The sequence below is a fragment of the Leptonychotes weddellii genome, chromosome 2 (assembly GCF_054177405.1).
Source record: "Leptonychotes weddellii isolate Sample4059 chromosome 2, ASM5417740v2, whole genome shotgun sequence".
NCBI lineage: Eukaryota > Metazoa > Chordata > Mammalia > Carnivora > Phocidae > Leptonychotes > Leptonychotes weddellii.
Window position 1 is genome coordinate 141,462,160 of NC_138370.1, and position 15,254 is coordinate 141,477,413.

The window sequence follows — 15,254 nt, forward strand, 5'->3', positions numbered from 1 at the left end:
ATAACACCCAGGGCTCATCACATCACGTGTCCTCCTTAATGCCCATCATCAAATTACCCCATCCCCACACCCATGCCCCTCCAGCAACCTCAGTTTGTTTTCTATAGTTAAGAGTCTCTCATGGTTTTTTCTCTCTCTCTGATGACTTCCCATTTTGTTTTCCCTCCCTTCCCCTATGGTCCTCTGCTGTTTCTTATGTTCCACATATAAGTGAAACCATATGATAATTATCTTTCTCTGATTGACTTATTTAGCGCAGCATAATACCCTCCAGTTCCATCCATGTCGATGTATATGGTAAGTATTCACCCTTTCTGATGGCTAAGTAATATTCCATTGTATATATATACCACCTCTTCTTTATCCATTCATCTGTCAATGGACATCTTGGCTCTTTCCGTAGTGCGGCTATTGTGGACATTGCTGCTATAAACATTGGGGTGCAGGTGCCCCTTCAGATCACTACATTTGTATCTTCAGGGTAAATACCCAATAGTGCAATTGCTGGGTCGTAGGGTAGTTCTATTTTAACTTCTTGAGGAACCTCCATACTGTTTCCCAGAGTGGCTGTACCAGCTTGCATTCCCACCAACAGTGTAAGATAGTTTCCCTTTCTCTGCATCCTTGCCAACATTTGTTGTTTCCTGTCTTGCTAATTTTAGCCATTCTGATTGGTGTGAGGCGGTATCTCATTGTGGTTTTGATTTGTATTTCCCTGATGCCAAGCGATGTGGAGCATTTTTTCAGATGACATCCTACTTTATGTGGAAAACCCAAAAGACTCCACCCCAAAATTGCCAGAACTCATAGGAATTCAGCAATGTGGCAGGATATAAAATCAATGACAGAAATCAGTTGCATTTCTATACACTAACAATGAGACAGAAGAAAGAGAAATTAAGGAATTGATCCCATTTATAGTTGCACCAAAAACCTTAAGATACCTAACCAAAGAGGTGAAGGATCTGTACTCCAAAAGGTACAGAACACTTATGAAAGAAATTGAGGAAGACACAAAGAAATGGAAAAACATTCCATGCTCATGGATTGGAAGAACAAATATTCTTAAAATGTCTGTGCTACCCAGAGCAACCTAGACATTCAGTGCAATCCCTATCAAAATACCATCAACATTTTTCACAGAGTTGGAACAAATAATCCTAAAATTTGTGTGGAACCAGAAAAGACCCCAAATAGCCAAAAGAATATTGAAAAAGAAAACCAAAGTTGGTGGCATCATAATTCCAGACTTCAAGCTCTATTACAAAGCTGTAATCATCAAGACAGTATGGTACTGGCACAAAAACAGACCCATAGATCAATGGAACAGAAGAGAGCACTCAGAAATGGACTTTCAAGTCTATGGTCAACTAATCTTCAACAAAGCAGGAAAGAATATCCAATGGAAAAGGACAGTTTCTTCAACAAATGGTGCTGGGAAAATTGGACAGCCACATGTAGAAAAATGAAACTGGACCATTTTCTTACACCATACACAAAAATAGACTCAAAATGGATGAAAGACCTCAATGTGAGACAGGAATCCATCAAAATCCTAGAGGAGAACACAGGCAGCAACCTCTTTGACCTCGGCCACAGCAACGTTTTGCTAGACACGTCTCCAGACACAAGGGAAACAAAGGCAAAAATGAACTACTGGGACTTCATCAAGATTAAAAGCTTCTGCACAGCAAAGGAAACAGTTTGCTGCCTACAAGAGACTCACTTCAGACATAAAGACACATACAGACTGAAAGTGAAGGGATGGAAACACATTTACCATGCAAATGGAAGCAAAAAAAAAAATATGGAGTAGCAATACTTACATTAAACAAAACAGACAAAATCAGACAAAGACTGTAACAAGAGACAAAGAAGGCCATTTACATAATGATAAAGGGATCAATCCAACAACAGAGTATAACAGTTATAAATATCTATGCACCCAACATTGGAGTACCTAAATGCATAAAGCAAATACTAACAGGCATAAAGAGAGCAACTGATGGTAATACAATAATAGTAGGGGACTTTAACACCTCTCTTAAATCAATGGATAGATCATCCAGGCAGAAAATCAATAAGGAAAGAGTGTCTTTGAATGATACCCTAGATCAGATGGACATAACAGATATATAGAGAACATTCCATCCAAAATAACAGAATAAATTAGCAGTAAAACTTTCTTATATTACCCCACATTCTATATTTTATCAGAAACTTAAGAAAAACAATTTGGAGAAATGCTTTTACTTAGCAATATATTTTATAAATTGATAGAATTTCCCACTGCATAAGTACCATATTTTTTTCAAAATTGAGGTTCTTTGTGGGTAGTTCCCCACTTTTGTTCATCTCTTCTTCTTCTTCTACTTTTGTTTCCCTTAGACTTGCTCAGTCAATGAATCCTGTTTTAAATCGTTTATAAAAAGTATTTGGGTGTACTCATATGAAAATGATGATTATTCTCATAATGGTGTCCTTCTTTGTAGGATCCAAATCTAAAAAAAAATGTAATTGACATGTAAAAGCCATTCAGAAAAGTACATTCTTATATAAAATTTCAACCATAATCTATTATGGTTTTACTTATCTATTATAAAACCAGGAGAGATATGATCAATTTACAAAACAGCAAATGCAGAAATAAAAAAGGATTCATGCATATGGGAAAGGCAGACTACAATTTTAACCTTCAAAGTCCTCTTTCCATGGTTATGAATCATTCCAAAAGCACAACTGTTTAAGAATTATTGGCTGATAACATTGGTGGAAAATAAGTCTGGATTTTCTCTCTGGTCTACAGTTTGAATAATATCCATTTTATGGATGAAGGGATCATGAAACCTGAAATGTTATTTATGTCACATTAATGCATATGTAATCTACTTTGGCACAATTTCAACTTCTAAGTCTTCCACAGGTGCTACAGATGAACAACTTACCTTGCTGATGAATAATTAATTAATTTTACAGCTCTGGCTGGGATGATGAAATACAAAAGGCACTAGAAAGGAAGGTAAGACCTGAGTAAATGAAGCCACTGACTTCCTTTTCTTCATCAGCAATCGCAATATCCACATAGCCTCTGTAACGCAGGACATAGGGGGTCTGGGTTTTTTTTGTCATCTCAAGACAATAATAAGGAATATTAAAATAGCACCTTTGAGCTGCTATTCTATGACTAGAACTGAGTCCTAGGGAATTAATCAAGGATATGCCCAAAGATTTAATAAGGAGCCCCCAGAAGACTTCTTATAATAATGAAAGAATAAATGTGCAAAAACAACTAACTTGGTTAGCTATATTTGGTATATCCATATAATAGAATATTATGCAATCATTTAAAAACATTTTCAGAAGAATACATTATTGTGGAAGGAGGCTCATCATACACTATATGGAGAGAAAAAATGAGATTAATAAATAGAATGAACATACACATACATATATGTTTCATATAATTATAAAGTTGAGATAATTGTGTGATATATAGATATATAGGCACATAAAAAGCAAAGATGTATCCAAAACTATTACCAGTGATAACTTTTGAATTGCTTATCTCCCCACTAGAACATAAGCTCCCTTACAACAAAGACTTGGTCTTATTCACCGTTTTGTCCTCAGTATCTAGCACAAGGCCTAGCATGGTGATGACATCGTGGTACTCAATGAGAACTTGCTGAATTAAGGAATGGGATTTTTGATGAACTTAGTATTCTTTGACTGTTTTTATTTGATAAATGTTTATATATATATGTGGAATTTTTAAATTAATACAGGCTTTCTACTTATGCTTCTGCTATTTTCATAATTAAACTGGGAAAGCAGATCGAGCTCCCTTCACAGGTGGTTTGGATCAATCTGCAGTTGTGATTAGCTAACAAATATTTTATTTGGACTTCTCCACACTCTTGATGTATGAGAATAAAGAAACAGGGGAACCTTTATCTTCCCAGATTTTCTAGTTTCCATGTAAGAAGTCACCTCTGTCAACAAAAGGAGAAAACTTTGGATTTCACTTCTGTGACGATTACAAGTATTACTGTTGCTATTGTATCTACTGCCTATTCAGCATTCACCATGCACGTCCTCTTTTTTTTTTCCCAAGCAGCTTTATTGAAATGTGCCAAAAGTACATGGACAGCACAAATGTATGAACAGGAAAAAAATATCACATGTATCACCATGCTATTCTAGGAGCGCTATGTTTCATTCAAACCTCAAATTACCCTAGGAGGTGAACACTACTGTTTTTCCCATTTTGCAGGTGAGAGACTTGAGGCTTAGAGAGATTAGCCAACTCGCCCACAGTTCCCCAGCTGTTTGCTGGCAAGAGTGAGGACTGGAACTGGGTAACTTGCCTCGGAGCCCATGTTCTTCACTAGCATATTACACACACAAGGGGTGACATCAAACACAGCGATGCAAGCAATCAAGACTTGTTATAGCTCTCCTTACATTCATTCCCTACACTTTGGTACAGTTTTTTTCTTGTTGTAAGGAGAGACAAGGAAGAAAAAGAAAACAGATAAATTCCACTGTCCCTCACCCACACCCTCCACGCCCTGGGGAGCAAATAAAATGAAGTTTGAGAAGCTTCTACAGCAATTAGCTGGTAAAAGTAGTAGAAATGTCAAATAATAATAACATATATGATATGTTCTGGGCTTGGTTTTATGCAGACATTTCTTCTCATTAGTCGTGAGAAGAAAAAAAAAACACATACTTTAAAGCACATAATTTGCTGCAAACAGATTTCTCAGATAACCTCTATTTAGAACTAAACAAAATCCAATATATTTCACATGCTAGAATCTCTGCAGTGGAAATGAATTATCCTCTCTACGTAGCCTCAATCCTAATTGCACATTAGAGTAACTGGGAACGATTTTTGAAAACCCAAAGCCCAGAGGTGGGACTCCCCAGGTGAGTCCAGTGTGCAGCCAGAGCTGAGACTCTCAGCAACCCAACCATGCTAACAGACTTCCTTCCCACTTCTGAGCTCTGTCATTCACTAGCTGTGTAACCCCAGTGAAGTCATTTCATTTTCCTCAGCCTGAACTTCTTACCTATAAAATGAGGATAATGAGAGTACCAACCCAAGAGTGATTAACTGAGATAATACCGAAAGCATCTAGAACAGGGTCTGGAACACAGAACACTCAAATTTTAGCTGTCATTGCGGTGTTGATGGTGATGGTGATGAAGATGATGCCAATGTGATCTTTTTCACCTGACCCTGGGACCATAGCATGTTACTCTATCCCAGAAAGCAGGAACCATAACTTCAATCCAGGCAGGATCTTATCATTTTTACCATGAGCATCCTTACCTGAACAAACCTCTAGAACCATATTTAATTTGGAACTCATCGCAGGATAATATATTTAGGTCTGTAGAGGGGATGTGGTGCCTCATGAAGGAATGCACTCACCTAGGATTGAAATGAATTTCCTTTGGAACTTCCCTCTGGTCTGTGACCACTTTCTGGTTGTCTCTATAATTAATGGGGTCATCAGGGATCCTAAATTTGGCCACCTGAATTTCAGAGTCACTCAGTTCAGCATGGGAGATTCTTGCATAACCCAGTCTATGGCAGAAATAGAAATGGTTTGTAAAGGTTTTATCACCGTACAGAAATCTGATGAGATCTAATGGATATCACCTGCATTATTAGGCCAATTTCCCATTTATAACTCTACTCTGTACATCACTAGAATTAGCTTGATTTATTACTCCGAATATTTATCAAAATATTGCTCTTATTATATAAATGAATAAGGAACATGCACACAGATTTAATCAACTAAACAAACACTAATGAATATTCTGGTCTCTACAAATCACCTATCACACAATTATGTTTTGCATCAAGAACAGGAGTTCTCCAGAATGACAGGAGGATATGCCTAAACTCTTTCTTACCTTTAAAAATTCAAATACCACACACATATTTTCATCCACATTTACAAGTCTAAAACAAAAGATATTGTATGTCTGAAAAAAAAATTACACATCCTGTTTTTGCTTAGAGCTTTCAGTTCTACAGGAAATCAAAGCATTTTATAGATGTTATCCAAACAGTTACAGTGAGGCCCAGATGGAAAAACGGGGGAACCATGGGCAACCAAGAATTCATTTTACTTTATTTATATTTTGCCTCTTCAAAAAAAAACACTATCCACTTCAGTCATTCATTCGCTTTTCAGTGAACAAATATATATCAAGTCCCTACCACATGCAGGCTTCATTCTCGATAGGAGGGATAAACAGTGAACAAAACAAAACCCTTGCCCTCGTAGAGCTTTGATTCTAGTTGGGGAGAACAAATTAAATATGTATGTAGGTATAAAATCTATCAGGTGGTGAAAAGTACCTAAGTACCCCGGAAGAATAAGAGTAGAGCGGACAGGAAATGCTAAGTGGCAGAGGTCGCTAGTTTACACTAGATGCTCAGCATACCGCTCTGACAGAGTGACACTGGCAAAAAGATTGAATGAAGAAACAACCCAGACAGATGTTGGCAGAAGGGTGCTCTAGGGAAAGGGAGCAGCAAATGCAAATATCCCGAAGGAGAACGTGCTTGACTTTTTTGAGGGCCAGTGACTGGAGTGGAGTGCATAAGGGCAAACACAGTAGGAGATGAGTTTGCACGCATGTCAGGGATGGTGGATGATACAAAGCTTTCCGTGCAGACCCCTCTAAGGACTTCAGATCTTCTTCTGACAGTGAGATGGAAATCCAAGCGGTTCTGTGCAGAAATGCAATGGCGACTGTGTAGAGAACAGACTCCAGGGAAGGGAGACCAGTTAGGAGGCCACGGCAAGGATTTAGGTGACAGGCGGTGGGGGCTTGAGCCAGACAAGTAGTAGGAGAAACATTCAAAGCAAAACCTGTAACAACATGCCAAATAGAGACAGAAACCCAGAGCTGGGGCACGTGGAGAAAGCAGGTCTGCCCACCATGAAGGGAAAGAGGAGAGCTGTGACAGCATCGGAATGGGGTGACAGGTGTCTGACAGGCTGAGCTATTTGTCTAAGCCCAGGTCCCAAATCTGTGCAGTTCCCTGTAATTCACGGTCACTGTCTCTAGTAAATCTAACTTTTGTTATTTATCAAATCTCTAAGATCAAAGTTATAACTCATTTCATAGACACTGCCTTCAAGGTCCTTCTAAAAGTCCTTGAAGATAAGGAACCAGACAATCCAAATTGTCTACTAAAACAAGGAATCTCTTATTGTCCAGTAAGGATTTATTAAGTGCTTATGAAGTGCCCATCATTGAATTAGATGGTTGATATAAAGTTTATAGAATTGGTTTTATGGACAGAAACTGAAAAACAATAATCCCTAACTTCATTAAATTTGTTTTTTTATTTTAAATTCCAGTTAGTTAACATACAGTGTAATATTAGTTTCAGGTGTACAATATAGTGATTCAGCACTTTCATACATCACCTGGTGCTCATCACAAGTGCACTCCTTAATCCCCATCACCTACTTCACCCATCCCCCCACCAACCTCCCCTCTGCTAACCATCAGTTTGTTCTCTATAGTTAAGAGTCTGTTTCTTGGTTTGCCTCCCTCTCTCTTTTTTTTCCCTTTGCTCATTTGTTTTGTTTCTTAAATTCCACATATGAGTGAAATCATATAGTATTTGTCTTTCTCTGACTGACTTATTTTGCTTAGCATTATAATCTCTAGCTCCATCCATGGCATTGCAAATGGCAAGATTTTATTCTTTTTATGGCTGAATAATATTCCACTGTGTATATATACCATTTCCTCTTTATCCATTCATCTATTGATGGATACTTGGGCTGCTTCCATAATTTGGCTATTGTAAATAATGCTGCTATAAACATTGGAGTGCATGTATCCCTTTGAATTAGTATTTTTGTATTCTTTGGGTAAATACCTAGTAGTTCAATTGCTGGGTCATAAGTTGGTTCTATTTTTAACTTTTTGAGGAACCTCCATACTGTTTTCCACAGTGGCTGCACCAGTTTGCATTCCCACCAACAGTGCAAGAGGGTCCCTTTTTCTCCATATCCTCGCCAACACTTATTATTCTTGTGCTTTTTATTTTAACCATTCTGCAGGTGTGAGGTGATCTCACTGTAGTTTTGATTTGCATTTCCCTGTTGATGACTGATAGTGAGCATCTTTTCATGTGTCTGTTGGGTCATCTAGATGTCTTCTTTGAAGAAATATCTGTTCATTTCTTCTGCCCATTTTTAATTGGATTATTCATTTTTGGGGTGTTGAGTTTTATAAATTTTGGATACACTTTATCAGATATGACATTTGCAAGTATCTTCTGTATCTTCTCCCATGCCGTAAGTTACCTTTTAGTTTCGTTGATTGTTTCCTTTGCTGTGCAGAAGCTTTTTATTTTGATGTAGTCCCAATAGTGTATTTTTGCTTTTGTTTCCCTTGCCTCAGGAGACATATCTAGAAAGAAGTTGCTATGGCCAATCTCAAAGCAGTTACTGCCTTTCTCTTCTAGGATTTTCATGGTTTCCTGTCTCACATTTAGGTCTTTCATCCATTTTGAATTTATTTTGTGCTTGTCTTTTGCATGTTGCTGTCCAGTTTTCCCAACACTATTTGTTGAAGAGACTGTCTTTTTCTATTGGATAGTCTTTCCTGCTTTGTCAAAGATTAGTTGACCATAGACTTGAGAGTCCATTTCTGGGCTCTCTGTGCTGTTCCATTGATCTATGTGACTGTTTTTGTGCCAGTACCATACTGTCTTGATGATGACAGCTTTGTAACAGAGCTTGAAGTCTGGAATTGTGATGCCTCCCACTTTGCTTTGCTTTTTCAAGATTGCTTTGACTCTTTGGGGTGTTTTGTGGTTTCATATAAATTTTGGGTTTTTTTTGTTCTAGTTCTGCTACTTTTCTGTTATAAACTAAATGTTTGTATCATCCCCCAAATTCATATGTCAAGCTATATCCCCAGTGTAGCCATATTTGGAAATGGGATCTCCAAGGAAGTAATTTAGTTGAATGAGGTCATAAGGGTGGGACTCTGATTCAGTAAGACTAGTGTCCTTATAAGAAGAGACACCATACTGCAGCCACTCTGGAGAACAGTATGGATGTTCCTCAAAAAGTTGAAAATAGAGCTACCCTATGACCCAGCAATTGCACTACTGGGTATTTACCCCGAAGATACAAATGTAGGGATCCGAAGGGACACCTGCACCCCAATGTCTATAGCAGCAATGTCCACAATAGCCAACCTATGAAAAGAGCCCAGATGTCCATCAACAGATGAATGGATAAAGAAGAGGTGGTTTGTATACACAATGGAATACTACTCAGCCATCAAAAAAAGAAATCTTGCCATTTGCAACAACATGGATGGAACTAGAGGGTATTATGCGAAGTGAAATAAGTCTATCAGAGAAAGACAATTATATGATCTCACTCGTATGTGGAATTTAAGAAACAAAACAGAGGATCACAGGGGAAGAGAGGAAAAAAGTAAAACCAGATGAAATCAGAGAGGAAGACAAACCATAAGAGACTCATAATTATAGGAAACAAACTGAGGGTTGCTGGAAGGGAGGGGGGTAGGGGGATAGGGTAACTGGGTGATGGACAGTAAGGAGGGCATGTGATATAATGAGCACTGGGTATTATTTAAGACTGATGAATCACTGACCTCTTCCTCTGAAACTAATAATACATTATATGTTAACTAACTGAATTTAAATAAAACATTTTTTAAAAATTTTATTTATTTATTTGACAGAGACAGAGACAGCAAGAGAGGGAACACAAGCAGGGGGAGTGGGAGAGGGAGACGCAGGCTTCCCGCGGAGCAGGGAGCCCGACGGGGCTGGATCCCGGGACCCTGGGATCATGACCTGAGCTGAAGGCAGATGCTTAATGACTGAGCCACCCAGGCGCCCATAAATAAAACATTTTTTTAAAAAAGAAGAGACACCATACAGCATATGTGCTTGAACACACTCTTTTTCTCTGTCTCTGTCTCCAGAACAGTGAGTAAATAAATTTCTGTTGTTTAAGCCACCCAGCCATATTTAGCATATATATGTAAATATTTATATATTAAAAATCTGCCACCCCACTCTTCCAAGGAGAGGTGATAAGGGTCTTGGGCCACAAGTATACAGAGCCAAATGATTAGCTCTTATGGGCACTGGTACTATAAATATCACTGTTCCCTGGCAACTAACAATATTTACAACTTCATTTTATACCTACCTCAGTATATATCATAAACTGTTTTCTAGAAATTCTAATATCCTTGTTAAAACAACCACTTTAATATGAATGAAAACAGAAACAGTGTTTTCAATCTGGCATCATATACTTTATAAACTAACACTTTAGCATCTCCCTCCCACCTTAACCCTTTGGAAACACCAAAATAATAATCAAGCTATCTGTCCTGCAGCCACGTGGGCATGTGTTGGGCCTTTTGGAGTTTCCGAATTATTAGTGTAACCAGAACTATCTTGGCATCTCAAAGGTCTCCTTGTCTCATCCCAGTAAGCATATGAACCCATGAACCCATGGATTTATTCAGGAACCAATAAGGGTCACCATTTATTAAGTCTTAATAAGAGTCCACAGAAGCTGACGTGATCTGCCTTCCTTCCCTGTCCATATACAACCCCTTACCTCTTCTACCACCCCCTTCCCCCTACACACACCGTAGCCCAACCAGCCTCACTTTTCTTCAGACACATCTGCACTCCTGCCTTCAGGCTTTTGCACTAAGCTAGTCCCTGGAAGGGTCTTCTCTCGGCCACATGGACCACTCCTTCAAATCTTAGCTCCAGTGTCACCTTCTCAGTAAGACCCACCCAACCGGCTATTTCAATGGCACCCACCTCCATCTTCTGGATGCTCTTTAACCTGCTCAGTTGGTTTCCACCATACTCACCACCTCCTAAACTATGACACCATGGAATTATGGTCTTTCTTCCTTCTGCCAGGGTAAGGATCCGTCTCTGTTTTGTTTACTGCTTATACCCCTGGTGCCTGGTATACATTATGCTCCACGAATACTTGTTGAATGACAAATAAGGTAAAGAAGAGTTGAACATCACAGTGTGCTTTCACTAGACTATGACTCATAACTGAACAAGCCATATCTCCAATGGGAGAGAAGTTGATCCTGTGATTCTCATCCCTAGAAGCCAACCATTTTCTCTCATAAATGGAGACCACAGATCTTAAAATATATGGCTACTTAGGGGTGATAAGTTCACCATCAACCCCTAACTTCAGGTAGCCAATGCTAAGACACCTCTGGGTGATGAACTAGCCTGTGTGGAGAAGGGTCAGGCCAGAGAGGCCCATTCCTAGAAGCCCACACAGAGTTCCGGCACTGTCCCGAGGAAGGTATTAGAGGCCTCAAGTCAAATATCCCCCAACAAATTGTGTACTCGCAGGAGGATTGCCATGAGTTTCAGGGACTATCTCCAGCATGTTCCCTCCACTGAAGAACCCTATAAGAGGAGGGACCTGTGAATCAATCCACTGTCTACATGATCTGTCCCCACTTACCTCTCTCATGTCACCTCGCTTCCATCTCACTCTACTCCAGCCCTGCTGGCCCCTTCGCTCTTAGCAACAAATACTAAGCATGCGCCACTCAAACTTTTGTACTTGCTCTCTCCCTTGCAGGCAGTGCTCTTCCCGGGGTATACGCAGGTGACCTCCCTCATTTCTTTTAGGCTGCTGCCAATCCTCTGGATCATAGCACAGCCACCCCCCTGCCCCGCACTCCCCATGCCCATCCTTCCTACCTGGCCTCATCCATCTTTCCATCACATCACCACCTGTCATTCTCTGTCTTATGTGCTTATTTTCTGTCTCCTCCCACAGGAATATAAGCTCTATGGTAGTCAAGGAATGTGTTTTTTTCCTGTTAGATCCCCACTGCTTAGAACAATGCCTGGCACATAATAGTTTTTTAATAATTACTTGTTGAATGAATGAATGAAAAAAATAAATCGTTGGTCCTTTTTTTGGTATTAAACTGCTTTAGCTTTATTTAAGGAAATAGGGCCTTCAAAACAGATTTACACAGTTACATATTTGAATTTTAAGATCCTTTAGATACATTATTTTGGAATGAATATATATATCCATATATACATATATTCACATTATATAAATTCACACACTAATAAATGCATATATTATATGGATATTATTCACTTTTTTATATAAGGGATTTTTAAAAATATAATTTACCTACAGATCTCACCACAATATAGTAGCGATTCCAACAAGTGAGTTAACCTACCCAAAATTACATGATTAGAACTTGGCAAAGCTGGAATTCAGCCCAGGGCTTTCTTACTCCATGATCCGTGTTTCCACCATGCCCTACAGTCCTAACTGGTGCCATTCCTAACATGTGTTGACAGTTAGGTGCTTATCATGCTTAATAACTTACACAGTATTCTTTTTATATAATTAAGCTTAATTTACTCTACCATTTATTCTTTCTTAAATCATTAGGCCATGCCTTGAAAAAAAAAAAATGTTCAACTGTGTAACTAGCCGAATCAATGTTTATAAAAAATAACAAAATTAATTGCTTCTATAAAGTTCTTCCTTCCAGAATAGACCCAAAAGATCACAGTAATAGTAGGTAATAAAACAGCAACAACCACAAACCTCTGCTCACCTGATCAGCCCTCGGTACATAATATATTCACACCATCTGTCTTGATCTGTGCTGTCAATATCCTAAATAAAGAACAGAGGAGAGAACGTTTAAAGCATAAAAAACAATGCTCTACTCTGAATTGCCAAGAAAATGTGTGAACGACAGTAATAAATATGCATTTTGTGCACGCTGTTTTCTCTGCCTCACTCCTAATGATCCGTTAAGGTCCAAATTATTTATTCATCCTACAGATACTTCTGGAGCACCTCCTAGGTGCCCAACTAGGCTCTGCACTGGATGCTGGGGGTGCAAAGGTGAAGGTGGGCGAAAGAGAGGGGCGGGCAGGCAGGCAAATCAGCAGCACAGGGGCCGGCTCCCTCTGGCTTTCCAGGTCTTTCACACCCAGCAACATTTACCGCATCCTCCTCGGTCATGCTATGCAGTACTTTGTACACACCAGCCACACCCTTCTGTACAGTTGTTTATAGGTCTCAACGCTCCCTTTGCCGAGCAGAGGAACTCTTAATCACGTTGGCTCCCTGGTACTTAGCATGAAGCCTGGCATGTGGCAGGAGCTCAATCTGAGTTTGTTAAATTGAATCATTGGAAATAAACACATTTGGGGAGTAATCATGAGTCTTTTTGATGTCGAAAGCTTAAGACCAGTGTTATTTTTCATCAGAGAAGCAGAACATAAAACATTGTTTTTCTGTAATGTTCTGGGAAAACCCTAAATGTGGAGCTTTTATACTGAAGAAATTTCCATCTTCTTCTTTTTAAAGAATCCTATAAATAAAAAATATACCTGACTCGATCATTTCTCAATTTTACTATTAAAATTTAACTTAAAACAGGGTTTTAAATCACTAAAAGAAAACATAATTTATTATCTATTTTTTAATTTTTTTCATAAGCTTAGTGGTGAACACATGGATGCTTGTTAATCTTTACTATGACTTACATCTCACACTCACATACCCACATATACATGCCTTGGCATACATGGAAAAATGATAATACATTTTTTAAAATTAAATTTTAAAATGTTAATGATGAAAAAAGCAAATAAATTGAAAGAGTACTGTCTGGTTTACCTTGGAAAGAAATAAAAATTTAGTCATTTAGCTGTAATATACAGGGAATAATAAACTATGAATATGTTTAACTGTCACTTTTTTATTAGATTTTAAAAAGATGCTGTCAAATTTTAAGGCTGCAGAATTCAAATACTCATTTCTTAAAGAGAAAAATCTGTTCATCCAAGCATTTATGATTAAAACTCCTCTCTGCATTAATAAACTTCCTAATAGAAAAAGCTATTTAAGAATCCACTGCCAGTCTTGACACAGCTTCTGACCATGATAGTGGTAACCAACAGAGGATTAAATACCAAATAAAATTCCTCTTCCTTAACACCATCCACATCCCTTACACACACACGCACACACACACTGTAAGAATTCCTTCTCTTATTAGGATGCATTTTTTCCTTAGACTTGCCAAATACTGTCTTGTCTAATATTCTTTTGTGCTTTAGAGACCATGTTCTTAAACAATTATCTTACCTGATTTTATGCATACAGCCAGATACATATAACACATATACATAGCTACCACTCACCAAGTGCCTCGTACATACAAGACTGAGGGCTCTGCAGACATTATCTTATATTTCATCCTCATAACCACCCTGTGATACAACAGATATGACTATCACCATTTTACAGATGCGGCCACTGAGGCCAGGAAATTTTAAATAACTTGCCCCCAGGTCACACAGCTGGTAAATGCGGCCCCAGTTGGACTAGTGAGACCACATGGAGAGAGAGGCCCGGCCAACAACGAGCAGCAACTGATACAGCCTCTGTGACCCCACACTCGCCAGGATTTCCTTTTGTTCTTCTGGCCTCTCCTTAATCTCCCTTCTGAGGTAATTCCCCTTGTCTTCCCTCACCATCACTCCCACGATAGCCACTTTAAACGTAGCCTTATCAGGGGTTTTCTCTGACCTTCCTTTCACAATTCTCTAACTTAGTGTCCTCCACTTCCGTGGTTCCCGTGATCACACAGACGGTGGCAGCAACTTAATCTGTATTTCTAGTCCTGACTGCCCTCCTCCATTCCAAAGCTGTATAGCCAGCTGCCCGTTGGACGTCCCCATCGATAACCCACAGCTGCCTCGACTCAGCCTGGAGCTGGACTCGCTGTCATCTTGGCAAGACTCTTCTTCCTTCAGTGTCCTCTTTGATAACGTCGCCATCATAAACCCTCTGACGGAAGCTGAAATCAGGAGTCCGTCTTGACTTCACTTCCGGCCTCATCCATCGTCACCAAGATTCACTCCTCTCCCCAATATCTGACTGCCTTCCTCCCCAAGTTGTAGTATTTTTTTTTTAAAGATTTTATTTATTTATTTGAGACAGAGAGAATGAGAGACAGAGAGCATGAGAGGGAGGAGGGTCAGAGGGAGAAGCAGACTCCCTGCCGAGCAGGGAGCCCGATGCGGGACTCGATCCCGGGACTCCAGGATCATGACCTGAGCCGAAGGCAGTCGCTTAACCAACTGAGCCACCCAGGCGCCC

General features: G+C 39.2%; 1 protein-coding gene across 1 annotated transcript in view; it reads right to left on the reverse strand.

The window, feature by feature from the left end:
* Positions 1-2,286: 2,286 nt before the first annotated feature.
* Positions 2,287-15,254, reverse strand: part of CWH43 (cell wall biogenesis 43 C-terminal homolog) — a 46,697-nt gene continuing 33,729 nt past the window's right edge. Inside the window, exons 13-15 of the mRNA XM_081813161.1 lie at positions 12,691-12,752; positions 5,441-5,596; positions 2,287-2,501 (exon numbers count right to left, since the gene is read on the reverse strand). Coding sequence (XP_081669287.1) covers positions 2,423-2,501; positions 5,441-5,596; positions 12,691-12,752 — 297 coding nt within the window. The 3' untranslated portion in view covers positions 2,287-2,422. The remainder of the gene's footprint in view (positions 2,502-5,440; positions 5,597-12,690; positions 12,753-15,254) is intronic.